This window comes from Panicum hallii, chromosome 9 (assembly GCF_002211085.1).
Source record: "Panicum hallii strain FIL2 chromosome 9, PHallii_v3.1, whole genome shotgun sequence".
NCBI lineage: Eukaryota > Viridiplantae > Streptophyta > Magnoliopsida > Poales > Poaceae > Panicum > Panicum hallii.
Genome location: NC_038050.1, coordinates 73,526,769 through 73,554,622, shown reverse-complemented (window position 1 = coordinate 73,554,622; position 27,854 = coordinate 73,526,769). Strand labels below are relative to the sequence as shown.

Below are 27,854 nucleotides of genomic sequence, written 5' to 3'. Positions count from 1 at the left end.
GTACTACATACATACTACAGGAGAGAATAAAAAAGGTAGGTGGAATGGAATCCTTTATTTGAATTTCAGTCCTCCACTTATCAGCATAAGCAAAGTGCATCTTATTATTTATTAATGTTATAAAAAAATATGTCAGTTTAGGAAAAACCATTATTATTATTATTGTTATTTTAAGAGAGAGAGAGAGAGAGAGAGAGAGAGAGAGAGAGAGAGAGAGAGAGAAATGCAGGGCAGCTAGAAAAAGAGAGAGTGCGCGGCGGCGGCGGCGGCTGCTTAAGCTTATCTCGAGACTCGAGTGCAGCTGCTGCTGGGAGGTGGAGCCCCACTAGGCAGCCATCTCCAGCAAGACGGCCCAACTCCAAACGAAACGAGGAAAGCAACGCGACCTCGCCTTCCCGTCTCCTTCCTCCCTCCTCGCGCTCTCCTTCCGTCGGCTCGGCCGCTAGGTTCCTTCCACAGCACAGCACAGCACGCGTATTCTCCATTCCCTTTCACACCTCCTCCTCCTCCTGCTGCTGCTCCCTATATACCTCGATCACCAGCTAGCACGCACCAACCGAATTCATTCAGACACACACCACACCACCAGCCCACTTGCTACTCAAGCTCAAGCTCAGCTACCTCTCCCCAACACCGTACCCCAGGACAGGAGGCGGCAGCTGCTGAGCTGAGCATGGCGGCGTCTCCCGAGTTCTACAAGCCCCCCGCCGCCGCCTTCTCGTCCCCCTGCGCCTCGCCGCTCCCAGCCCCAGCCGAGGACTACCGCTACACCACCTGCCGGACGCCGACGGGCAGCGGAATCAGCTACCTCAAGGAGCCCACCACCTGCCCGCCGGCGCCCAGGAAGCCCCCCTTGTGCAAGAAGCGCCTCTTCAAAGGGGGCGACACCGACGCGGCGGAGGTCCCCCTCATCAGCCTGCGCCTCCACGAGCTGGAGCGCGTCTTCCGCCCCCACCCAAACGGCGACAAGCGCCGACGCTCCGCCACCGACAGGAACAACAACAAACAAACCACCTTGTTGGATGCAACCTACCTAGCTAGCTAGCTAGCAAGATTCATTCCACACGCAACGCAACCACTTCTTAGCTTAGTTACTGCTGCTGCTGCATAATTAGTTCGTTGTTACTACGACAAGCTTAGCCAAGCCAGAAAATGTACTTATGCTTCAATAATGTAACCATCATCCACCGTTGTAAATCAAAGTTGCCCTGCCAAATACACACTACTCGGTAAAATTTCACATTAGTGCGTGTTTCTTTGTTTCTCTTCTGAGCGCAACTTGTTTTGCGGCTTCAATCAGATCAGACTGATTGCAGATTTGCCACCGCCAACTAGCACTAGGTGCCCACGGGCCAATGTTGGCCTGCCTACCTGCCAGATTGCAACCGGTTTTAGCTCCTGCTGCCACTCTGAATACTCGTTACTACAAGCAAAAAAAGAAAAGAAAGTGCTGCTGCCAAAAACTCTGTAAAATTTCACATTGGCATCAAACAAAGATCTTGCTGTCTGTTTATTTTCTTAACGCAACTCATTGTGCCGCTTTCGTTCAGATCAGAGTGATTGCAGATTGCGGAAGCAAGGTTGGCCTGGGTCGGTCAGCAGTAGCACCCACCACCAGGGACCAGGACCATGCCCCGCCGACGCCGAGGAATGTGCAAACACTGGATGGTTCCTAGCTAGTACCTGAATGAACAGCTGCTGCCCCTGCCCGGCTGCCCGCCGACTTTGACTGCCACGGCAACAGGAAGAGAAGGGCGACTTTGACACTTGACTCTGCCCGCTCCGCATTCATCATCCATCACGCGTACGCGTCTTCTCCTCTCTTTCGGTGTGCCTACGCATGCAGGAGGACAGCAGCAACCCCACCGCAACAAAGCCGGAAACTCGTCTTCTGTTAGCGCTCCGTCACTTTCAAGGCGCGTCTTTCCTTTCAAAAACTTTCAAGGCATGGCATGGCCACCGACGGATACGATACGGAAACTGATCCATCCCAGACGGTGATACAAGTTGGAACCATCCCGTCCCAGGTGAACCAACCAACCAACAGTCACAGGAGGAGGAGGAGGATGACAAGGGGAAAGCATAAGCTAACCTTGAATTTATTCAGGACCATGCACTGGTTATTTTATGATAGTGAATTTACAATACTTATTATTTCTATGCAGCCACGATGGTGTCAACAACACAAATTGCTCCTTCTATGCACAGTGTGCCCATTTCCTCGGTTAAACTACTATTGACATGGGGAAGCCAACAACGGCAATGTTCTCCGGAAAGGTCCATCGTCTCTTCATCTCCGTGTGTTGTTTCCTGTCGCCAAGGCTGACAAGCTCACTAGCTTCTGCAGTTTATGTCATTACTTAGTACTACCATCTAATTCCAATGAACTTTGTTTATACACTAGCACATGGGAATGGGAATGATCTCAACTAAACCTCCTAATGCTCAGCATCCACGTATTGTTCCAAATACTCCCTGACCATCAGCCTTTCCTCATCCGTAAGATCGGGGTTGGGACCAGTCAAACGCTCCCTCAGTTCCTTCTCTTCATCACTCGTGCCATCTCTGGAGACCTGCAACCAAGGCACAAGCTCAGCTATCATATCTGATTCAACACATGCGCAGATTGTGGAAAGCATCTCACCTGGACATAGTTGTTCACATGGCCGTCAGCATTCGGTTTAGTTATATTCTCATGCTCATTGCACAGCCACTTGCCATCCACTATGTATTTGTATTCATACCGCCCTTCCTTCAGGAAACAGAGACCCAAAAAGGTGTAAGATACAGCCATATGGGAAGTGTAAAGTTAACTAGTACATTTTGTTTAAAAGGTATGGCAACCAACATTTTATTGGAAAAAAAAATGTAGCCATCCTCTATGCCTCCAAAAGGTCCAGTATAACTAGGACATCAAAGGACAGGGTGGCCACAGTTGTATTTCAATATAAGGTTAGTGATAAAAATTGAGTATACTCACAGGCAACTCTTTCTCCAGAAACCAAGCTCCTTTCTCCTTATCATATGTCAAAGGGATCCTCTGAAAGGATGAAGGGAAAAATCAATTACACATGTAAGCATGGGACTAAAGTAATTAAGACGTAGATGGTCCTGACCAACCATCATAGCCCCTAGAGAATGTGAGGAGCAATCATATTTGTGATTATGAGGAACTTCTATCCAAACTAGAATGTAGAACATAAGTTGTGCAAGCTGATAGCAGATAGTACCCTGATGCTACAAAACGCTAAAAATTGAGTGCATATGGCAAAAGGAAGAATATATGAAACCAAAATTATTTGTCTTGGGTGGTTGTGATGTTCACAACTTGACACCCACATAAAAATAGCTTTGTTGTCAGCAGTTTGCTTCTCATAATTATGCTACTTAAAATCACTGTCAATCTTAAGCACTAGCCACGACAAGGGTCTTCCTGTTTTAGATATTGTTTCTGAGCTTGCATGATGAAACTTATATGGCTGACCTAGTTTAATCCACTAAGCAACTGAATATGGGCATATTACTAGTTTAACGACACTGATAAGACATACAGAATAAAAGTGATAACAATGTTATCACACGTATCTGTCCCTAATTTATTGCTGCTTGAATAAATGTCTTGCTCCTATTCAGCTGTAAATTAAAAATTCTTTAAATACCCAATATATGTAATGCACAAGTGAAGGAAAAATGTACCTGACCCCAGCCAATGTCGAGCCCAGAAATTTCAACAGAAGAACAACTATCATCTTCCCACTTCAAAGTGATTGTATTTTTGGATAATCCCGTCAGCTAAATAATAAGACAGTTATCACTTAGCAGAAATATCTATGACTCACCATACGTGGGCACTATTCATCTCTCCATCATAAAAACCACTCAGAAAACAGTGTGCCATTCACTTACAATGTCAGCAGTTGCCAACTTAATGGCTTCCAACTTTGGAAAGCAAGCCCTTTTACTCTACAAAAATTAAAAAATAAATTTAAAAGGCAGATAAATTAACAGAACATGCCAACTAACCATGTGGTAACAGAACAGGGCCTACAAACATAAATTTACTGTAGAGAACAGAGGAGCAGAACCAGCAAAGTTCACACAAACAACCCTTCATTAGACGTTGGTTTTCAAGTGCACATATAATAGGCTTATTTATCTCTTTTTTCCCACCAAAACTGTTGAACATTCCACAAAAGTAAGTAGTTAAGCATTGTATCAACTGCACTGCATATGAATTACCTGAAGTAGCTGATGTCCTTCATTAAGACTGTACCCAAGAATCCAGAACATATAAGCAAGCTGAAATTTTACAAGAAGTGCTCAGAGTTAGTAAAGAATATCAAACACCAGTGCCCAATGCTGTTCAAAACATCAAATTGTAGCCAATAATGTATCCCCTTAAGTACCATTTTCTAAATTCAGCTGCATAACTTGGAATGAGAAACTAGAATCCTTAAATCAGTGTAGACATCTTGAGGATATTGAAGCCTACAAACCCGCAAATTGCAGCACCTATCTTTATGTCAGTACACAACGGGATGATTTCTGTTTTTGCCCAGGCATATTTTGCAACTCGGGTGGGTAGGTATTTAGTACTATGTCCTATTCATATAAGCATGATTTTCTTATTAAAAAAGGTTTTATTTCATTCAATACGAATAACTGCAACACAAGAAATATAATGTAAACCTAGTGGAGCACAATTCTAGAGAAACAAAAGGACTGTAAAACACAGTAGGATGTCTTGGGAAACAAAACGAAACAAGGCTATGTGAACCTACTGCCACAGCAGGAGCTCTTCCAAGTCCAGCAGTACAATGAATATATGTTACACCACCGTTACAGTTGACGAGCTTGTGCAGTTTGCTAACCACAGCAGGAAGCCTCAATCGCAAATCAAAAGCATCAAAATCCCTGGTGTAATTAAACATTAGACCAGTTCAAATATGCACGCTAAAGACAACAGAAAGAAGGACATAGAAATTGGCTGTGCATTCGATAGAAATACAGGTTTTCTCTTTTCCTCATGAAACTATACATCTTGCAGACTTTACTGATGTGTTAATACACCAGTACTCATGATGAGAAGGATTTGCCGAACTGAATTAAACAATGCCAACGTCCTAACAATGAAATAACAGTATTATGACTGTTTGGATACCTAATTTCAGCACGGCAGTGCTCAATATCTTTGAATTTTAGAGAATAATCTTGAATGGCACGGATGTCGACTCCAAAATATCTGTACAAGTTAGTTGGTCAAGGAAGATACATTACCAGAACGGAAGCATTATATGGCAGTGGGAGGAACAAAAACTATTTCAGTAAAATAACAAATGGACTTTTAGAAGATGTCACGTGCTGCATAGGCCAGCATCAATGCATCCAAAATTAGACTACTGGGGCCCAAGTTCATTTTCGTGGAGATTGACATCTAACAGGGTCAGCATAAAAAGGGAGTAGCCCAAGTAGTTTCTCAATTCTAATCAGAGGTAGCATCGAATGGGATTAACTTTACATCCACTAAATTGCGTCGTTTGACTTTTCTTGTCACAATTATGGAGTGTCATTGATATGTGGGACCATCTGAGTCATCGAAAGTGGGTCAGGATGGCAAATCGTGCGCCACTTATATCATAAGGTAAATTTAGTAAATAAGCTGTCTGGTTTTTAGTAAATTTGAACCCTTGAAGCTGTATCATATTGATTGTCACAAATCAAAAGAATTGTATAGGCAAGCAGATTATGCGCTACAAAATATTGAAAGGGATACTCAAGGTCCGAATCCTGCTGCAAGCAGAATACAGTTTTCACACCAATCTTTCGGAGCTTATCAACGTCCAGCGGACTCTGCAAACGAATGCAGATAATTAAACAGAGCTATGAAGCGATTTGTTGTCTAAAAATGTCTGTGATGAGAACCTGTAAACAGGAGCCCACAATCAAGTCTGGGCGTATGAAATTGTAGTTCATTCCGAGCTCATGTCTATATGTCAACACTATAGACGAAAACATTTCAGAAATGTTAATAGACTGAAGTTACTAAAAGCATAATGTAATCAGAAAATTCGATGGCAAGCACAATGTTAAAGCATCAAGGGGGGTAATTTTATTGGAGGAACATTACAACACTACATGTGAAAGAGCGAAAGGAGACTTGCAAGAGCAAAATTTTTAGGTGAAACAAGTATTCATAATCAGTAAGTCCATGAAAAGGAAAATGTCAATGCGTGTTTGTTTCGAATAGTCTGATCAAGCTGATAGCTCAAGACTTTGATTGTGACACCTAACCTATATGAGTGTAGGAAATCTTTTATGTTGTGGCTATGAATTCAGAAGCAGTCATGGATTTACCTGCTCCCATAGCCTGTGTCATGTTAGTGCTGTACACTTCAGACTTCTCGGTGCCGACCTCGAGTGCACTGTTCTCTGCACCAGAAGTGGTCGCCCCAGGTGGGGGCATCTGCCAAGCGACAACATTGTACTGTTGAGCGTCATCCCCGCAGTGAGAGCATTCTCAATCCAAGGCACCTAATCTTATGAGGATAACCAACCATTCCGTGTAGAAATGAAATCAGACATGACAGGGTGGTGTTAATGCTTACAGTTTTGACGGTATTTGATCGGCGACTCCCGCCACGAACCATCGCCTAAACACCCCAAAACAAACCAAATCAGAAAGGGAAAAAAATCCAAGGGGTGGAAAACTCCACGAATGGATCCGGGGCTTCACCAGATTGAGCGGAGAGGGCCGCCTCATGGACCTGGATCCCACGATTGGAGGCTCCCTGAGCAAATTCGTGTGGAAGGAAGGAAATCCATGAGCGGAGAGAGCAGGCGAGGCATTACCGGGGACAAATTGAAGCGGATCGAGGAGGGGGCGGCTTACTTGAGCAGGTTCTGGAGGCAGTTCATGGCTTCCCCCGGCTCGTGAGCGCTGGAACGGCGAGGAGGCGGAGGCGACGCGGGTAAAAATATCTGGCGACTCGCGAGCTCGCACTCGCAGCGGTGGACGGAGACGGAGGAGGGGAGGGAGAGCATCCGCGTGGACGTGCACCCGGTCTATTAAGCCCTGTCGTGTGGCCGCGGCCCCTCCTCGCCCACGCCTTCTGCGGGGCCGGTCTATACACTGCGTCCACGCGGCACATGACGTGGACCGTGGTGGTTTGGCTTTGCCTAAATCGAGTGGGCCCAGGTTTAGCCTTTTTGACCTCTTCTCCCCAGGGGGAAGAAGCGATCGGACGGCGACGGGTCAACCACGTTCGGACGTTCGCAGCATCGGACGGACCATAGCTCCACACGTGTCAGAAGATCCAACGTTCCTTTGTTCTCCAGAGTGAATCACGTCTGGTCCCCTCCTCTCTCTCTCTCACTGTGTCTCGGCTCCTCCCTCAAAATAGTAATTTTATCTTTAAAAAAATATATGCACTTCTCTCGTCTCATATCCTTGAGAATATGCGCTCAGCTTCCTTTTTCTCTTTGTATCAAGATCTATGCCTTTAGCAGAGTCAGTACCGTGTATTGTAAAAATAAAGAAAACATAAGACTTATACTTGCTTGCAAAATAAAATTACAAATTATAATACATGTATATTAATGTTAAGAAAACTACCAGCTCACGACAAAAGTGGATAAGCACAGCCAACTGTATTCTAGATCTTAGCCATTATTTTCTTATTCGCTCTTGCCGTGAAATTGATCTTTTTTCTCACTAATATTGTTGTATCTCCACCTTAAAAATATTATCCATCTTTTAATTGAGGGCCTGTTCCAATCCACTAAAACTAATAATTAGCTGCTAATTTTAGCTGATAAAATTAGAACGGGCCAACTAATAGCCCAGCTAATTATTAGTTGGATACCCAGCTAACCATTAGTTTATTAGCTGGTCTAACCCAGCTAAAACCAACTAATAACGCGCTAATGACCCAAATACCCTTCCACCTCCTCCTTCCCGAAACCTTTCTGGCCCTCGCTCCCAACGCCCGCGTGTATAGAACCGCCGCCACCGATCCCGCCCGGCCAACTTCGGCTTCCGATCCCTCATGCCGCGCACCGCCGTGTGACAGTCCATATATTTGTAATGCTAGACATATATTTGTTAGTGTAAAGTATGTGCTTGTGAGTGTAAAACTTGTGCGTGTATATGTGAAACTTTTGAAAATTTAAAGTGCAAGTAAAAAGGGTATTTTTGTAAATACAGAAAAACCTAGGGTTGTTTTTGCAAATGTATTTGGATAGGAGGTAATTTCAAAATAAGCGAAGGGTAGTTTTGCAAACATGTTTTTCTTATTTTGTCCCTTGTAAAAAAATGTATATTTATCCAAAAGTTCCATTTGAAATGTATGTGTTGAAGTGTGTGAAAATTTTGGGTAAAATGGTGAAAATAAGGGTGTTTATGTAATTTTATAAAAGTACAAGTCTTTTATGCAAATATTTGAATTACAAAAGTAACTCTCAAAATTTACTCAGGACTAAAGTGTAAAAAGTGCAAGTCATCATGACATGTCTATCCAACCATTATGACGAGTCTATCCCGTCATTATGACATGTCATAAATGCTTGCATTTAGGTCCTGAATTTTATAAAGTTTCACTCTTTAGGACAAAAGTAATTCAAATCCAACTTTTATTCCAAATTTCATGTGTAAACATACAAGTTTTGAGTTTTTGAACTTGGGCCCTAAAGCAATATTGTAGAGTTTGAAAAACTCTCCAACTTTTGTTTTGGGCATTTCTTCATTTGGGTTTTAGATTGATGTGAAATTTATATTTTACAGAAAGGTCCCTGTAGTTTTCTAAATTTATGTATAAGTCCTTGGGAGAACTCCACTTCCCTTTCTCCTCTGTTTCTCTTCTCCCTGGTGCCTTCTTTCCTTTTTTCCCACCGTTGGTTTCTCCTTCTCTGGCTTCCAACCTTATCCACTCCCTCCCTCTCTCTCTCTCTCTTTCTCTCCAGGCGGCGGCACAGCTCCAGGCGCGGCTCAGGGCTGGTGCGCGCGTAGGGTGGCGCGCGGCAGCACGCTGGGCGAGCGGCTCCGCGCGGGAACAGGTGCGGCGCAGGCGCGCGCGCGAGCGCGCGCGGCTTGGGCGGCCGGCCGCGGGAGGGAGCGGGCTCGAGCGGCTGCAGCAGGCAGCGGACGTGGGGGCCAGCGGGCGGCAGCGCGAGCGAGCGGAGGCGCAGCGTGAGCAGCGGCAGCTCGGCTTGGCGCAAGCGCGCGGCAGCGCCGGAGTGCGCGCGACGCGAGCAGGCGTGCGCGCGGGCGGAGCGCAGGAGCGGCGCGGGTGGCTGCGGCGTGGCGCGAGCGTTGGGCGGCTGGCGGAGCAGAGCGGATGCGGCTCGGCCGGCGCAGGGCTGGGCAGCGCGGCCCTAGGCGGCGGGAGCATGGGTGCGCGGCTCGGGAGGCATGGAGCAGACGCGCGTGCGGAAGCGAGCTGGCGTGGCGGCTCGTGCGCGGAGCAAGCGGCGTGAACGGGCGTTGAGCTGGCGACGTGAGCAGGCACTGGAACGGAGAGCGCGGGAGGAGTTGCGGCACACGGGCGGCGCAGGACGCGGCAGTGAAGGGCTTCTGCGGGAATCGGTGCACCCGGGGTCAAACGACGGTGACGTCCTGGGTTTACTCCCCCGCGACCTCCTGTGCAGACGAGCAACTACGGCGCGCACGCGGCACGGGCGTGCACGGATGGAGCTGAGGCACGGCAAGGCCGAGGCGAGCGCAGGCCCGGCAACAGGAGAAGGAGGAGGAGCTGTGTAGAGCGACAACGTGCAGGGCAACGGCGTGCAAGACAACGGCGTGCAGCGCATAGCAGTGTCTCCGCTGGACGCGCTCAGGCCGCGACCAGGTCAGTATGCGGGGAAGTTACACGCGGTGCGGGAGGAGCTACAGCGCGGCGGCTGCAAGCGGATCCGCACGGTAGCAGTGAGACCGCACGTGGAGGACGTCGGAGGCCGTTGAGGAGAAAGCAGCGGATGAGGTCAAACGGCACTGCGGACTGCTCGCGGAGGGTATGGAGATGGCTCCGGTGCGACCGGGCTTCGGTTCTCGTGGAGGCAGAGGGGGCGAGTGTGGCGTGGCTAAGCGAAGGCGGAGGTCCGGGCTGAATTGGACTAGTGCGTCCGCAAGTGTGGAGCGGAAGCGTTCTACCGGTAGCGATGGTAGGCCAATTCGGATGGCGTCGCAGCAGGCGGAAAGGGCGACAGAGCTACACCTTGTGCGAGCGAGACTGGCGCACAAGGGTTGCAGCCAGGTACGGCGGCCCTGCAAGTGACTGCACGGGCATGCCGGATGTGTTTGTGTAGTGCATGTGCGTGAGCAGAGAAGGCTCAGCCCGTGAGCAGGAAAAACCCTGAGGTTCGCGGAGGAATCGGCTTAGCGAACCAATCCGGCTCCATCGTCTTGTCCCAGGGGTCCACCGTCACCACGGGCCACCGTGTGAAGTATCCCCGGCCATTCTCCACCCACTGCAACCCTTCCCGGCAAACTTCTTCATCACCCACGGAACCTCGTCATCGTCGAGCACTTCCTATCACCGATCCTGTTCGCCACGGGAGTTCACTTTCCATCCGTTCTTCTCTACAACCAAGGCTACCCCAAGGTTTGCCCTAATTCACTGAATCTTCCTAATGCCGGCGACTCCTTTGCCGGAATATCGTCGTTATCTTCCTATTCTCTGTTTTACCCGACCAGGGACTTAATTGCTTTGATTTAGAAAGTTCTAGGGTGTTCTTTATAAAATTTCCACAGCTTTCTTTATTTCAAATCAGTGAACTTCTACATTTCATAGATTTTCATAAGAAGTTCATAAAAAATACAAAATCAGTTTTGTTTAAACCTTTAGGTCAAAATCTACAAATTTATGTTGTGATCTTGGATTGAAGTCTTTGATTTGTAATCTAGGTTAAATATTAGGAAATGAATGCTTTATTTGTACCTTCTGTGATATGCATGTGTTGTAGCTGAGTATAGCTTATAGGATGTATGTCTCAAGTGGAGAAGTGTGATAATTAGTTAATCCATCACACGAACGCTCATATCCCTGCCATCCAGACCTTGTCCTTGTCTTGATTGCCGTTTCCTTAAGATCCTTTTCGTAAAAGGATCCCTGTTAGTTTGTGTGTATCTGTTGCTCAGCTAATACATCTCGGCAGCTATGTTTCAGCGTTGGCTATCAGTTCAGCCGCTAAGCATCCGTTTCCTTTGAGTCTAGGATGTTTCTGTGTAACAACTGTCAGCCGATGCATTTCTTTTGATATGCTTCTACCATCGGCTGATTAGCTGATCCGGTTATTACCCTTCTAATATCGGCTACTGCCGATACAATTCTTTTGTTCTGTCCTACATCGGCTGCACATAGTCGATGTATCGGAGATGCATACACAATCTTAGTGTTTTTGCTATCGGCCGATCCAAGCCGATTCTAGTTATTTTCCATATCGGTTATGGCCGATCAATCCTTAGTTTTCCCATCTTCATCTACACACTTCTATCAGCCAATTTATCGACTGAGAGATTGGCTATATATCTATCGGTCACATACCCTCAATCACACTCCAATCGTCTGTACATCACTCAATTGTTGTGCTGACGTAATCAAGCTGATACAACCACACCTAGTTACCTAGGATAACACTTAAGCACCTCTAAATTAAGACACAACTGCTTTAGGAATCATCCCTCTGCTAAAGTAATCGATGCTTTCATCGATCAATTAGAAAACCGATGCACCTGTCAATCGGCTACCCAGACCAAAGTACACAACCCTAGATCAGTAAGATCGCACGGTAGACACGCCTCTGTTAGGCACAACCAAAGCATATCTATCGGCTAAACCTCTGTTATCCCAATCGGCTCTGTCGTAATCTTCAACAAATAGCCGATTTTAATTAGTTGTTCCTCCTAAAGCTCTACCCAAGTTAGTCTCTAATCTTTTATAAATTGTTATATGAGTGGTATGTTAAATGAGTGTTAGATTGCAACTTTATTGTGAAGTAAGATAGTTTTATATGCACATCTTGAATGTAATGTTGCATTGCATGTAGATACGACTACTTCTGCAAACGGTACCTACAAGATCTCCCAGGAGTCTGCAGAGGATATTCCTGAAGACCAAGCAAATGTTACCAAGAGATTAACTGAAGCCCCGAACCAAAGTTCGGAAGATCTTAACTTTACTGACTTCAGTCCCACCAGTAAAGGCAAGCCCCGGTGCATAATCTAGTAATTAAATTACTACATTATGCAATCTTATACTTATATATTATATCCTGCATTAGGTCTAGGAGTTGAAATGGAACCCCAGATGCATTGATACTAGGAACTAATGTTTTGAACCTGAGTCCATATCGGCTAGATGCGCTGCTAAATAGGACCGGTAGAAGTCGAGTGATTTCCTGTCACTCGCGCGATATAGGAGTTGCTTGTTTACAGTTCTGCAACCACTATAAGGATGATGGACAGGGTCGTGTGTTGTATCATGACCTGAAGGTTTACCCTATCTATTTTGTTAAAAGTGGTTAAGGCCGAACCATGTGGTAGTGGTGGCTAAACGTTTGAATGTACTAACCACATACCGCGAAATATGGTAAGCGGTAAGCCTAGTAACCAATCGGCCCGGCAAGTGGACATACTGACCACCACATGTATTTGGTTCTTTTGGTTACTTGATTCGACGTGTGGGAATACGTGTTGCAAGGGCAACCAGGAGTACGGGTTTTGTAGTCGCGCTACAGACGTACGTCCTGCACACATAGGGTGTGCGTATGGTCCTGCAGTCGCTTGTGGTGGCCCTGTCCACGACCTGGAATGAAAGGCAAACGGTTGCTTCGGAACTATCGTTGGATATTCCAAGCGTGTGAGTTAGGTCTACCTTGCAAGGTTAAATTCGATTCAGAATCGTCCGCCTCTCATGAAGATTGAGACTGTTTATCCCTTTTACCACATAGAGTAAAAAGTGTAATTATTGATGAAATAATCTTGATAGATGATAATATCTATCTTGCTTGTTTAGTATAGGTGCTTACCTAGATAGCTAATCAAGCTAGAATCTGAAAGCTAAAACTTGATAGTAGGTTATACTCTTAGTTGCTTTTTCAGCTAAAAATAGCTCAGAACCCTTACAATACCTTCATAAGTCTAGTTACGGGCTAAAGTATACCCAAACCCGGGTAAGCCTTGCTGAGTATTAGTATACTCAGTCTTGCTAGTTATATGTTTTTCAGGTAAAGTCTTTGAAGACCCTACTCTTCCCTTGCCTTGGCCCTGTGTTCTTCCAGATGATTGGTCCGTGGAAAGGGATCCGTCCCCAGCCAATGCTGATGGTACCGAGTGATGTCGTGCCCGGGCTTAGCAAGACATCCGTCTTGACGGCACGTTGAGAATCGTCGCGTATGTTTTTCCGCTGCCAAAAATCATAACTTTAAGAGTTTGTAATGTTTTCCCTAGATTTGAAACTTCGTACTGCTTTTAGAACTCTTGTAATGTAATTTCCTGTGATGTAAAATATGATGGTGAATGTATCTCTGCACCTTCGTGTGAGGTAACCTTATTTGATCCTGTGTATCGGTGGTTTATCGGGACGTTACCCGACAGGCCAAGGGATTATACCGTTTGAAGCACGTTGGAGCCCTCAGAAATGGACTCGCGTACTTGAGCTGGTATAATTCAGGTTGGTTCTGCCACACGCCGGAGCCCCAGGTCTGTCCCGCCGGCGTTCGCGCTCGCGCGGCAGGGATCCGCGCTCGGCTGGCCGGCATCCGCACTCGCCCGCCGCCGGGCCCTCTTGCTCGGCCGTTCTCCGGTCCTGTTATCGCCATAATTTGACTGGGCCAAGAGATGGGCCGAGAGCAACATGGGCTGAAGGAAATCATTGTAACAGTCTGCGAATCGGCTTATGTGCGAACATGTCGAGGGCCAGGATGGCCGTGTATCTAGAAAGGATAGTTTAAATATAGTAAGTTAGAGATTGTATCATAATCAGATAGGGTTAGTTAAAAAAGATCAAGTCTCCGGATTATAAATATGTATCGTGAGATTCAATAAAACAATCAATCAAGCATTCACAACAAACACTCGGCGTATCGCCTCCCCTTTCCCAAGGGTTTCTCCAGGTAACTGACATGCTGCTCCGATCATGCTCCGCATGGTCGGGGCAGTATTGCGTTTATCTGTTTATCTTTGTGTTTCTCGTACTGAAGCGTTGTTGATAGCGAGTAACACTAGTTATCTTAAACGATTATGATACTGCGTTGATTTTGAATAGTATGTCCATGCTTTGCTTGCTGTTCGTAATCGTTTAGCTGCCCTTGTACGCGATCCCGGGTGCAAGGGCAGCACCTTGCTCTGTTCTTACTTAGTAGATCTAATCTGTTATGGTAGTTCTTTGCACTACAAGGAATTGGTTTAATATCCGTATGATTAGACCCTTTGATAGGAGGTTGAGTCCCGATCTTCCGAGAGGTACGGTAAATTTGATTGGTGGAGAACTCGACGTTGATGATCCAAGGCTCCGAACGAACAGAACCCCGCAATCACAACACCACTGCTCCGTTGGTTATCACCCGTGTCGCATGAATGACCTCACCATGAAGGCTTATTCCTGCAAGCGCAATCAAGAACACAAGCAAGAACCGGAGATGCAATCAAACAGACTTGATTACGAGATGGGGTCTCATAAACCGATGAATGGCGACACTGTTTGATGACAGAATGAATCTAAGCAAAACCCAAACCCTAAAGTAGCGACGGCTACTGAATAAAAAGGAGTTGGGGGTGTGCAACTCCCCTGGACGCAACCCTAATGGGCTTCAACACGGTACAGGGGCCAACGGCCCAAAAGATGGTGACACAGCACCCTGTCAGATTCTGGATGCCCACTTGTGTCGATGATTCCCATCGACTCAAAAGGAATTTTGAGGTGGGACCAGTGCCATCTGAAGCTCTATGAAATTCTGGTTCCAACCATATACAGAACGTCCAAATCCGACTCCATATGTGGCCAGGGCGTCAGTTTTGGTGACGTAAGGTTCTGGAATCCGAGGTGGACTCGAATTTGATATTGTTTAGGACTCTAACTTGGGTTGGACGTCACTTGCTGGTCCTCTCCCCCTCCATGCCTATCTTTGAGTACTCCATCATCATCTCCATGATTCCTAATTATAATAATATTTTTAGGTAGCAATCTATTCTCAAAATAAGTAAACAAATAACATAGGAACAAGCTCACCTTGTCTTTAGCATGAATGGTTGTACATAAGCATATCACATACTCATCATCCATGTCTCTCCCTAAATAGGTTCTTATTATGTTTGTATCCATACGAGTCATGTCCTCATCATCCTTCAAACGGATTAAATGTTCCAGCTGCATGATTGGTGCTTTATGGTAATCTAACGAGGGATTGTTCCGGGAATCGACTTGTTAGTTGGTTTTTAGGCCTCTTTTTGGGTTAGCATCTTGTTATCTTTCATGTTCGTTAGGCTTAACCACGCGTAGGATGTTCCGTTATACGGTGAAAATCTTTACTGTCGCAGATTGGATTAGCTAGGTCATTACAGAGCATGCTTTTATCTTTTCTATTGGATTCGTACAAAGTATTCGCAGTTTAATAGATCCGATCTGTTAAATGGGCAATCGGCTTCTTTTAGCCAAAGGTCCAACCTGGTATGAAGACATGTCCAACTAATGCAGAGGCTCCATCGGCTCTTCTCGCCGATCTTGGGAGTCATGTTAAGAGCCGATCGTGGCTCAGACTAATGTTTGACGTGGCTGTGCATGTAGGGAAATAACTAATAACGACTTCTACACCTCCCTGATCAGGTATAGGTCAGGTGGCACGCCTAGCACTTCACCAAGCCAGGGCGTGTGCCGGACTTCTGGGCCGTTGACGGAGGGACCGGGACCCACCAGCAGTCCCGGAAGCCTCCCGGCTTCTCGTGTTGCCTGTTGCTGCTCGCCGGTGGATTTTGACCGACAACACATTCTGGCACGCCCAGTGGGATATCATCGACTACTTCATCGACTTCATCGACTACTTCATTGACTACTTCGACTGCATCGACTACTACCGACTGCATCATTTTCTTCGACTACATCGACTTCCATTGTCAAGATGCCGAACGAGAACCCGATTACTTACGAAGAGTTGTCTGATGAGCACAAACAGAAGTATGATGAAATAAAGGCTGCTTTTGAAGCCGATCTCATCGGCTCATTTGAAAGGACCCGTCACCACGGCATCAGTTGGAAGGGATTTTCATCTGAAGGTGCACTTGACGAAGTGGATCTGTCTACTCCTACGGAAGAACGCACGCGAGCTCTACGCCAGGAAGTCAACTACATGGTGGCTCATTCGTTACATCGATATTCTGAGAGTTTGGTGAACACCCTTGAGCGCGTCGCGGTACGTGTTGTGCAGGAGATTATGAAACACCAGTACTCTCCAACAGGACCTGCTTTAGGAAGTCACAAAGAGGAGTTGCCTTCTCTAGCCAGGCTACCAATGCCTTACATGTTGCAGCCCCAGAACAATATGGTTCTCCAGCATACGTCATGTACAAGATGGGAGGTGACCCTGCTGATCACCAATTCTTCAGTGAACCCCCAAAGGAGGTACCACATGGGTATGTTTGTGCGTACATACCAGATGGCGGTAGCCCGGCGCAACCTACGCAGAGGACAACTGGAGGAACATCTGTAGTCGATGCCGACAAACAGGCATGGCTGGCTACTTATGCGACAGGGCCGAGTCACGAAGGTACGCACTCAGCCCCAGGAGTTCATACGGTGGATCAGATTAGTGCCATTTTGAAAGATCAATTTGGCATTCTCCCAAGAAGGTGAGCGATCGGCTACACCAAGCCGTATCCAAGCGAATACGACTTGATTCCTCTGCCGTCCAAGTATCGGCTGCCCGAGTTTACCAAGTTTAGCGGAGCGGAAGGATCCAGCTCCATAGAGCATGTAAGCCGATATCTGGCGCAGCTAGGGATGATTTCGGTGTCGGATCCATTGCGAGTGAGGTTTTTCTCACAGTCTCTCACAGGGGCAGCTTTTGGATGGTACACATCATTGGGTCCTGATTTTATCCGCACCTGGAAGCAGCTGGAGGAACAATTCCATATACAATATCATTCAGAGGCTGCAGAGGTTGGGATTGCTGATTTGGCACAGGTCCGCCAGAAGCGGGAAGAAACAGTGGCGGAGTACATCCAGCGTTTCAGAGAAGTTAAGAATCGGTGCTACTCGATTCGAATTTCAGAAAAAGAGGCAGTTGAATTGGCGTCTTTGGGACTGGTAAAATCGGTCAGAGATATGGTTTTCCAGCTGGAGTTCAACTCTTTGGCTCATCTAGTACAGAAAATGACAGTATACGAGCAAAGCCACCCAGAATTGTACCAAGACAAGTTCAAACGTCAAGTAGTAATGGTTGACGCTGAAGACTCCGAAGATTCTGGGGATGACCAAGAGATAGCAGTTGTAGAGTGGGCACGGGGGGCAAAACCCGTGTCCTACAAGTGGGTGAAACAACAAGGGCCTTCAAAAGGATTTGATTTTGACATGAGCAAAGTCGAACAAATATTTGATTTGCTCTTGAAGGAGAAGCAGTTGAAGTTCCTAGAAGGTTGCAAGATCCCAACGGCTCAGGAGCTCCAGGGGAGATCATACTGCACGTGGCATAACTCTTTCACTCACGGTACCGGTGACTGCAAGGAACTCCGGCGACAGATATAATCGGCTATTGAGAAAGGCCGATTGATCTTAGGGTAGTACGCCATGAAGGTTGATACTGAACCATTCCCAAATGTAAACATGGTAGAAGGATACGACCGGTCAACACGTCGACAGCTGGATTTCACGTTCGGGATCAACATGGCAGGACACACATCACGACGACAGCAAGAGACTGATTCCTGCGATCGGCCCCAAAAAGAAGAAAGGGACTATATCACCGAAGAACAGGTCAGGCACGTTAGGATTCAACTGTGACAGTTCGCGTTCCTGTAATGCTAGACCTATATTTTGTTAGTGTGAAATATGTGTTTGTTAAGTGTAAAGCTTGTGTGTGTTTGTGTGAAGCTTTTGAAAATTTAAAGTGCAAGTAAAAAGGGTATTCTTGTAATTACAGAAAAACGTAGGGTTGTTTTTGCAAAATGTATTTGGATAAGAGGTAATTTCAAAATAAGTGAAGGGTAGTTTTGCAAACATGTTTTCTTATTTTGTCCCTTGTAAAAATATATATTTATCTAAAGTTTTATTTGAAATGTGTGTGTTGAAGTGTGTAGAAATTTTGGGTAAAGTGGTGAAAATAAGGGTATTTATGTAATTTTTTAAAAGTACAAGTCCTTTTATGCAAATAGGTGATTTAAAATAGTAACTTTCAAAGTTACTAGGGGCCAAATTATAAGAATGCAAGTAATCATGACTTACCTGAAAACTTGCATTTAGGCCCAAAGTTATGTGTAAAATACATTAACAAGGACAAAATCTTTATAATGCTTAAAGTTAGTCCAAAGTTTCAAAATAAAGTTGTATACTTTGAGTTTTTGAATTCAAACCCTAAAGCAATGTTGTAGACTTGAAAAGTTACACATTTTCTATTTTGGTCATTTTTCCATTAGAACTCTGTAACAGTGGGAAATTTATCTTTACATTCAGGCCCTTGAAGTTTTTGTAATTTGCAAACGAGTGCTTGGCACCCCTCCCCACCCTTCTTCTTCCTCTGGCAGCCCCTCTGCTCCCCTGTTCCCTGCGCCGCCGCCGCCGTTTCTCGGAATGCCGGCCGCCCAGTGCTGCCCCCCTGCTCCTTTGCTCGTCCACGCACCGCCTTATCCCCTCCCCGGCCCTATCCCTTGGTTCTCTCGCTCGCTCCCGCCGTGGCGCCCGACCGTGCGCCGCTCTTTCCCCTTCTCCTCTCTATAAATAGCTGCCCCGGGACCTCCTGAAGCTAGTTCCCCACCCCCTTGCGCCTCTCTCTCTCGCCGTAGATCTGCTCCCAGCACCACCACACCGCCGCCGCTACTGTCACCGTCGGCGACCCCCTTCCCAACTTCCCCAAGCCCGACCAAGCCTTCAAACGGGTGCGTCTCGGTGCCCTCTCACTCCCCACCCCTTTCCCCTTGCCATCCGAGCCCTTCCCTCGCTGGATTTGAGCCAAACCGAGATTGCCCCGGCCGGCCATGGCAGAAGGGCGTATCTGCGAAGATTCAACTCTTTTCGAGGGCCTATATGAAAGATTTTGATTCTTTCTCCTTTTCAATGTGCTGAACTTTGGAAATTCATAGAAAATGATAGAAAAATCAGAAAAATGTCAAACAAATTGTGTTTGAATCCTTATGTCAAATTATACAACTTTTGTATTATGATCATGCCATGAAATTGTATGTTTTGTGCTGTATAATAAATAAAAGCAAATGGGTATGTTAATTAGATCTTCTGATCCTTAGCTAAGCTATAGCTGAATTTTGGCACATAATCTGTGTATGTCTTGAATAGCTTGATGTAAATTTGGTAGACCCAGATCTGCTTTCTAGCTAGGGTGTTTTGCTATCTTTGCTTCATGTTGATAAAAACATCATGAATTAATTCTAAAAACATCTCTGCATGTTTGTAGCTAAAATTTTTATCTTAGCCTTCTTTTAGCATGTGTAGTTCATGGTAAAAGTTTGGGAGCCAGAAGCCTAATAGAACTTATGCTATGAATTTAAGCTTAGATTTAAAGAAAATTCATGAACAATAGTTCTAGTTCATGTAAAATTATGAAAATATTCTAGAATGTTATTCTTGCATAATAGAACATGGCTATAAAATTTAAACCCCAGACCTAGTATAGAATTACATTTATAAATGGATCTTATTCTTTTAATATTTAAATTGTGTGGCATAGTTCCTATTAATATAAAAATCTTGATAAATTCACAGTAAGTGTATTTATGCTAAAGCAATGCTTAATAATTTTGGTAACCTTAGTTTTGAAGAAAAATGTTCTATAAAATTTATTCAAGTTATCTATGTTGTTTAATTAAGTTAATTGTTGTGATTTATTTATTGCACAAAATGTTCTGAAAAATCTAGGATAATGTTATCTTAATTAAACCTACTTAGGTTAATTTAGTTTATATTCCTAACTTAGAGTTTGTCTAATTAATCAAAGTAAGCCATAATTAAGTAAAACCTAGGGGTGTTTATAATAATTAGTTGAAGTAAACATAGTACAAAGTGTAATTAGTTATCTGTTTTCCCCGACCAGGGACTTAATTGCTTCGATTTAGAAAGTTCTAGGGTGTTTTCTGTAAGATTTCCAGAGCTTTCTTTATTTCAAATCAATGAACTTCTACATTTTATAGATTTTCGTAAGAAGTTCATAAAAGTACAAAATCAGTTTTGTTTGAAACCCTAGGTCAAAATCTACAAGTTATATGTTGTGATTTTGAGTTGAAAGTCTTTGAATTGTGGTCTAGGTTAAATCTTAGGAAATGAGTGCTTTATTATACCTTGTGTTGTATGCATGTGTTGTAGCTGAATATAGATCATAAGATGTATGTCTCAAGTAGAGATGTGTGATCTCTAGTTAATCTTTTCACACGAGTACTCAGATTCCTGCCATCCAGACTCTATCCTTGTTTTGATTGCTATTTCCTTAAGGTTCTCTTCGTATAAAGATCCTTGTTAGTCTGTGTGCATCTACTGCTTAGCTAATACATCTCGACAGCTACGCTTTAGTGTCAGGTTATCAACCCAACCACTAAGCATCCGTTTCCTTGAGTCTATGACGTCCCTGTGTAACAGCTGTCAGCCGGTGCTTCTACCATCGGCTGATTAACTGATACGGTTGTTATCTTTCTAGTATCAGCTATTGCCGATACAATCTTATTGTTTTGTCCTACCTCGGCTGCACCTAGACGATGTATCGGAGATGCACACACAATCTTAGAACTCTTGCTATCGGCCGATCCAAGCCGATTCTAGTTGTTTTCCATATCGGTTATGGCCGATCAATCCTTAGTTTTCCCATCCTTATCCACACACTTCTATCAGCCGATTTATCGACTGAGAGATCGGCTGTGTATCTATCGGTCACTTACCCTCAATCACACTCCATCGGCTGTACGTCACTCAATTGTTGTGCTGACGTAATCAAGTCGATACAACTACACCTAGTTACCTAGGATAACACTTAAGCACATCTCAGTCAAGACACAACTGTTTTAGGAATCATCCCTCTGCTAAAGTAATCAATACTTTCATCGATCAATTAGGTAACCGATGCACCTTTCAATCGAATAAACCTCTGTTGTTTTCAATCGGCTCTGTTGTAATCTTCAACGAGCAGCCGATTCTAACTAGTTGTCCTCCTAAAGCTCTATCTAAGTTTAGTTCAGGTCTTTTTGGTTGTTATGTGAGTAATATGTTAAATGAGTGTTGAATTACAACTTTATTGTAAAGTAAGATAGCTTCATGTGCACACTTGAATGTAATGTTGCATTGCATGTAGATACGACTACCTCTGCAAACGGTACCTACGGGATCTCCCAGAAGTCTGCAGAGGATATTCCTGAAGACCAAGGGAACGTCACCAAGGGATTATCCGAAGCCCCGAACCAAAGTTCGGAAGATATTGATATTTCTAACTTCAGCCCCACCAGTAAAGGCAAGCCCCGGTGCATAACCCAGTATTTCAAATTACTACATTACGCAATCTTATATCTATATATTACATCTTGCATTAAGTCTAGGAGATGAAATGAAACCCTAGATGCATGAATCCTAGGAACCAATGTATTGCTCCTGAGTTCACATCGAATAGATGCTCTGCTAATAGGACCGGTAGAAGTCGGGTGATTTCCTGTCACTCGCGCGATATAGGAGTTGTAATGTTTACATTCCTGTTATCACTATAAGGATGACGGACGGGAGTTTTATGAGGTATCATGGTTGAGGTGATACCCCGTCTGTGTTGTTGAAATTGATAAGGTCGTGGTGTGTGCCGATCGGGGTTAAGCGTTTGAAAGTACTAACCACATGCCGTGAGTTTTGGGTTAGCGGCAAGCCTAGTAGCCAATCGGCCCGAGGAGTGGACATACCTCCCATCACTCATCTTGCTTCTTCTGGTTACTTAAGTTCGACGTGTGGGAATACGTGTTGCAAGGGCAACCAGGAGTACGGGTTTTGTAGTCGCGCTACAGACATACGTCCTGCATTTTGGAAGTGCGTATGGTCCTGCAGTCGCTTGTGGTGGACCTGTCCACGAGTCAGAATGAAAGGCAAACGGTTGCTTCGGAACTATCGTTGGATGTTCCAAGCGTGTGAGTTAGGTTTACCTTGCAAGGTTAAATTCGATTCAGAATCGTCCGCTTCTCACGAAGATTGAGACTGCTTGATCCCTTTATCACACAGAGTAACAAGAGCAACTATATGATGAGTAATGCTGATGGTTGATATAAAGAGCTCTGCCTTGCTTGCTTAGTTATAAGTGCTTATCTAGAATGGATAATCACATAGAACTTGAAAGCTAAAAGTTGAAAATAAGGATCTACTCTTAGTTGCTTTTCAGCTGAAAATAAACCTAGAGCTATTATAAACCTTCATAAGTCTAGTTACATGGCTATGTATACCATGAACGGGTAAGCCTTACTGAGTATTAGTATACTCAGTCTTGCTAGCTTTATGTTTTTCAGAAAAAGTCTTGAAGACTCTACTCTTTCCCTGCCTTGGCCCTGTGCTCTACCAGATGGTTGGTCCACGGAATGGGATCCGTCCCCGACCAATACTGATGATATCGAGTGATGTCATGCCCGGGCTTAGCATGACATCCGTCTTAACGACGTATTGTAAATCATCGCGTATGTTTTCCACTGCCAAAAGCCAAAACTCCAACAGTTTGTACTGTTTTCCCTGAGTTTGAAATTTCGTACTACTTTTGGAACTCTTGTAATGTAATTCTCTATAATATAAAATATGATGGTGACTGTATCTCTGGACTCACCTTCGTGTGAGGTAACCTTATTTGATCCTGTGTATCAGTGGTTTATCGAGACGTTACCCGACAGACCAAGGGATTATACCGTTTGAAGCACGCTGGAGCCCTCAGGAATGGACTCGCGTACTTGAGCCGGTATAATTCAGGTTGGTTCTGCCACATCAACGACCAGTTTTCTCTCATCTTCTAAGAAAATACCAGTATCAGTATCAACAGCGTCTCCAACGCGAGACCGAAGAAGAAGAATACGAGCGGCGCACTGGGAAACGCCTCAGGAAGCGGGAGGATACGCGAGATCATTGGCATTGCCCGTTCTTCAGATACTGTTGGGACTCTGGCATGAAACGAGATTACCCACTCTTGAGGATTGCCCAGAGTGTAAGTCTCAGAAGCAAGATTCAAGGAGTGCCTCAGTTTTCCAGCGTTTAGGACCAGTGCAGCCCTGCTATGGACAAGTCGAGTCATCGCGCACAGGAAGGAACTCAGAAGATGAGGATGATAAATATCACCGATCACGTTGGTGCCGTGACGGGCTTAACCGGTCCCAGAAGCGGAGGGTGCAGCGGTTGCGCAGCCTGGAAGAAGCCGAGGCCTAATATTTGGAAACACTAAGGAAGGCGCGACCAGATTTGGCTGAGAAAGTTCACCGTCCCCAAAAAGCAGAGATGAGTTCCTCTAGGAAGGTATGGCGACCCAAGAAGTCGAAAGCCGATGTGAAGACATCGGTTGATGCACACATGGTGTTTGTTCTCCCTGCGGAGTTTCATGCACCAGGCCATAAGGAAGTGCCGGTGGCTCAGCTTGACTTGGGGCCACGGCCAGTTATATTTGAGAAACCCTGAGAGAAGAATTACAAGCACCTGAAGGCTTTATATCTCAAGGGGTACATAAACGGTCAGGCTGTTAGCAGGATGCTAGTCGACACAGGAGCGGCGGTTAACATAATGCCGTATGCAGTGTTGCGCCGGTTGGGGCATTTTGTTGGAGATTTGATTAAAACCAACATCACGTTAAGCGACTTCAACGGACAAACTTCGGAGGCACAAGGAGTCCTCAGCGTGGATTTGACGATAGGAGGCAAGACCATCCCTACTTCATTTTTTGTTGTCAACAGCAAGGACTCGTACACCGTCCTGCTTGGGAGAGACTGGATCCATGCCAATTGCTACATCCCTTCTACGATGCATCAGTGTCTGATTCAATGGAATGGAAATGAAGTAGAAGTAGTCCATGCGGATGATTCTGTTGAAGTTTCATATGCTGCCATGAGTGTCTGGGATGCAGAAGACAAAGAGCCTATCTTAGGGATTAGCTTGGAAGGTTGCGACCGCGTGGAAGCTACAAAAAATGGGGTGAGGCTGGTCTTATCCACTGCCCTTACGGAGTAGAAGGGGTGCCAAAGTTAGTTTGCACCAAGGTAATAGGAGAGGCCGATCCTTGCGCTCGGCCCCAAAAAATAAGAATTGAATTGTTTTTGTCATCTATGTTACATTATAAAGAGGCCCGCTCGAGCAGCCGGCCATGTGTTCATTATAAAATGGTACAAATTAATGAAAAGAACGAGTCGGCCCGTCCCTGCGATCGGCCGAATCCTTTTGCTTCATATTCATCGGTTATTTGCAGTATCGACCTAATGGATGAAGGGAAGCTGGGATACGGGTTTACATCTGCTGACGAGCTAGAAGAAGTCGACATTGGTCTTGGGGATAAGCCACGGCCAACATTTATCAGCAAGAAGTTAAATCCAGAGTTGCGAGAGCCGATGATAATGTTGCTGAAAGAATATGCGGATTGTTTTGCCTGGGAATTACACAGAGATGTCCGGGTTGGATAGAAGTATTGTAGAGCATCGGCTCCCTCTTAAGCCAGAATTTCGGCCGTTCCAGCAACGAGCGCGGCAAATGAAGGCCGAAGTACTAGAGGAAGTCAAGAAAGAAGTCGAAAAGATGATAGAAGCAGGCTTCATCAGGACATGCAGGTATGCTGAATGGATTTCCAGCGTCGTGCCTGTACAGAAGAAGGATGGCCGGTGGAGAGTCTGTGTAGACTTCAGAGATCTTAACAGAGCAAAATTGAAAGATGAGTACCCGATGCCAATTGTGGAGACGTTGATTAATGCAGCTACTGATCATAAGATGCTGAGTTTCATAGATGGCAACGCCAGTTATAACCAAATTTTATAGCTCCAGAGGATATCCACAAGACCGCATTCAGAGTGCTAGGTGCGGTTGGATTATTCGAGTACGTGGTCATGACTTTTGGGTTGAAAAATGCTGGTGCTACATACCAACGGGCCATGAATTATATGTTTCATGACTTGATCGGTAAGCTGGTGGAAATCTACATTGATGACATGGTGGTGAAATATGCATCGGCTGAGGGGCATTTAGGATATCTACAACGGGTTTTGGAACGAACTAGGAAGTTCGGGCTTAGAATGATTTCGAAGAAGTGCGCCTTTGGTGTATCGGCCGGTCAGTTCCTGGGTTTCCTGGTCCACGAGCGAGGAATTGAGATTGGCCTAAAAAGTCAAGAAGCTGTAAGAACAATGGTGCCACCTACTACAAAGAAGGAACTCCAACAACTCATTGGCAAGATCAATTTTGTCAGGAGATTCATTTCCAACCTGTCAGGAAGAATTGAGCCATTCATGGAGTTGGTGAAAATTAAAGCCAATGACGAGTTCCGCTGGGGGCAGAGCAACAACAGGCGTTTGAAGATATCAAAGAATATTTATCCAAACCGCCTGTGTTAGTCCTACCCCAGCAGGATAAGCCATTCTATGTTTATCTGTCAGTAGGTGACACTTCCATTGCTTCAGTCATCGTACAAGTGCAGGACGGCAAGGAGAGAGTTATTTTTTATCTCAGCAGAAGGATGCTAGATGCAGAGACAAGGTACCCCGAAATTGAGAAATTATATCTTTGTCTATTCTTTACTTGTACGAAGCTCCGCCACATCCTGCTTTCCACCGAGACGATTGTCATCTGCAAATCAGATGTTATCAAACACAAGTTGTCGCCCCGGTGTTGAAAGGCCGACTCGGTAAGTGGATGTTTGCTTTGTGAGAATTTGATATCCGGTACCAGCCTGCGAAGGCAGTCAAAGGGCAGGCGCTGGCCGACCTCGTTGCAGAAAGGACTAGCTCAGACATAGCAGCACTTTCCATCCGCGCATGGGCAATGTATTTTAATGGGTCGGTCTGTGGAGATGGTTCTGGCATAGGCCTTCTGCTAGTTTCGCCTCGGGGGGCAACATATTCCTTTTCAATCAGATTACCAACACCTTGCACCAATAATCTAGCCGAGTATGAAGCGGTGCACAAAGGTATGGAATTACTTCTTGAGGCCGGAGCAGAAGTAGTAGAAAGTTTTTGGGGATTCAAAATTGGTCATCTCTCAGCTCACGGAGACGTACCGATGTGAGAGTGCGCTGTTGTTTCCTTTGTGGAGATAATGCCAGGAGCTAATGGCCAGGTTCAGATATATAAATTTCTACTGGATACCAAGAGTACAAAATTCTTAGGCTAATAATCTTGCCCAGACGGCTTCAAGTTACAAGGATATTGCGGATGGAGCTGATTTCCCAATAAACCTGTTGGATCAGGGGGATTGGAGAGCCGATATCTTCAATTACTTGAAGGATCCGGCTCGGGGGCACCTAAGAAGAACGTTATAAAGCTATGAAGTACGTCTTGATAGGGGACGACTTGTTCTACAGGACTCTAGAAGGGCTACTGCTTAAGTGCTTGGGGCCGATTGAATCCAACCGGCTTCTACATGAAGTCCATGAAGGTATGTGTGGTACTCATCAATCGGCCCACAAGATGAAGTGGTTGATCAGACGCTCGGGATGTTATTGGCCTGATATGCTGAAAGATTGCTTCAAGTATTATAAAGGATGCCAGGCCTGTCAAAGGTTTGGAAAAAATACAAATAACCAGCATCAGCAATGAATCCTATCATCAAACCTTAACCATTCAGGGGTTGGGGCATGGACATGATCGGTAAGATTAATCCGCCATCTAGTAAAGGTCATCAGTTTATTTTGGCCATCACAGATTATTTCACCAAGTGGGTAGAGGTTGTTCCTATAAAGTCAGTAACGTTGAGGGACATCATTAATTTCGTCAAAGAACACGTTATTCATAGGTTTGGGATTCCTCAGACTATTACAACAGATGGAGGGTCGGTGTTTATATCTGATGAATTCAAAAAGTTTGCTGCCGACATAGGGATTAAATTGATCAGGTCATCTCCATACTACGCTCAAGCAAATGGGCAAGCCGAAGCGTCCAATCAAAGCTTGATCAAGCTGATCAAAAGGAAGATTGATGAATACCCACGGCGTTGGCATGAAGTATTATCAGAAGCGTTATGGGCTTATCGCGTGTCATGCCATGGGGCAACAAGAACTTCACCATATCATTTGGTGTATGGGCAAGAGGTCGTATTACCATGGGAGATTGCGGCCGGTTCAAGATGGATAGAGTTTCAAAATGATTTGACTACTGAAGAATATGCTGCACTAATGAGCGATAATGTGGAAGATATTACAGAACTCAGGCTTTGGTCGCTGGAAAAGATCAAGGAAAATAAGGCCAAGGTAGCCCGCGCATACAATAAGAAGGTTAAACCGAAGGAATTCCAAGTTGAAGATTTAGTATGGGAGGCGGTGTTACCATTGGGAACTAAGGATGCGGCATATGGTAAATGGTCTCCGAATTGGCATGGGCTTTATAGAGTTGATCAAGCTCTACCAGGGAATGCGTACATGCTTGAAGAGTTGGATGGAGTTAAATTTCCTGTAGCCATCAATGGCCAACACCTCAAAAATATTTCCCGAGCATGTGGGAAGACGAGTGATGAAGCCGATGTAAT

General features: G+C 45.2%; 2 protein-coding genes across 6 annotated transcripts; one reads left to right on the top strand and one right to left on the bottom strand.

Moving 5' to 3' along the window:
• The first annotated feature begins 366 nt into the window (after nucleotides 1-366).
• On the top strand, nucleotides 367-1,256 carry LOC112878009 (cyclin-dependent protein kinase inhibitor EL2-like). Its single transcript, XM_025942391.1, has one exon. The coding sequence runs from the start codon at nucleotides 674-676 to the stop codon at nucleotides 1,043-1,045; it is 372 nt and encodes a 123-aa protein (XP_025798176.1). The 5' UTR covers nucleotides 367-673; the 3' UTR covers nucleotides 1,046-1,256.
• Nucleotides 1,257-2,067: 811 nt separating this feature from the next.
• On the bottom strand, nucleotides 2,068-7,338 carry LOC112878006 (phosphoglucan phosphatase DSP4, amyloplastic). Of its 5 annotated transcripts, none has more exons than XM_025942387.1 (15): nucleotides 6,890-7,056; nucleotides 6,734-6,788; nucleotides 6,606-6,650; nucleotides 6,355-6,463; nucleotides 5,923-5,999; nucleotides 5,774-5,850; nucleotides 5,162-5,242; nucleotides 4,782-4,914; nucleotides 4,240-4,299; nucleotides 3,907-3,963; nucleotides 3,697-3,792; nucleotides 2,981-3,040; nucleotides 2,645-2,752; nucleotides 2,436-2,573; nucleotides 2,068-2,341 (listed from the first exon to the last, which is right to left on the bottom strand). In XM_025942387.1, the coding sequence occupies exons 1-14, from the start codon at nucleotides 7,039-7,041 to the stop codon at nucleotides 2,439-2,441; spliced, it is 1,245 nt and encodes a 414-aa protein (XP_025798172.1). In that variant the 5' UTR covers nucleotides 7,042-7,056; the 3' UTR covers nucleotides 2,068-2,341; nucleotides 2,436-2,438. The 5 variants fall into 5 exon arrangements, 3 of the variants coding, with proteins under 3 accessions (XP_025798172.1, XP_025798170.1, XP_025798171.1); XM_025942385.1 differs by having other exon boundaries at nucleotides 6,355-6,484; nucleotides 6,890-7,047; XR_003225624.1 differs by having other exon boundaries at nucleotides 2,084-2,341; nucleotides 2,645-2,748; nucleotides 6,355-6,484; nucleotides 6,890-7,338.
• Nucleotides 7,339-27,854: the final 20,516 nt, after the last annotated feature.

Bases quoted from the DNA above. Each gene is read 5' to 3' on its own strand.
- LOC112878006 (XM_025942386.1), bottom strand. From the start codon at position 7,041: ATGCTCTCCCTCCCCTCCTCCGTCTCCGTCCACCGCTGCGAGTGCGAG. The intron at 5,243-5,773 runs GTATCCCTTTCA...TAACTTGTACAG, and splicing joins CAGCAGGATTCGGACCTTGA to ATATTTTGGAGTCGACATCC. The intron at 3,964-4,239 runs GTAATTCATATG...TAATTTTTGTAG, and splicing joins AAGGACATCAGCTACTTCAG to AGTAAAAGGGCTTGCTTTCC.
- LOC112878009 (XM_025942391.1), top strand. From the start codon at position 674: ATGGCGGCGTCTCCCGAGTTCTACAAGCCCCCCGCCGCCGCCTTCTCG.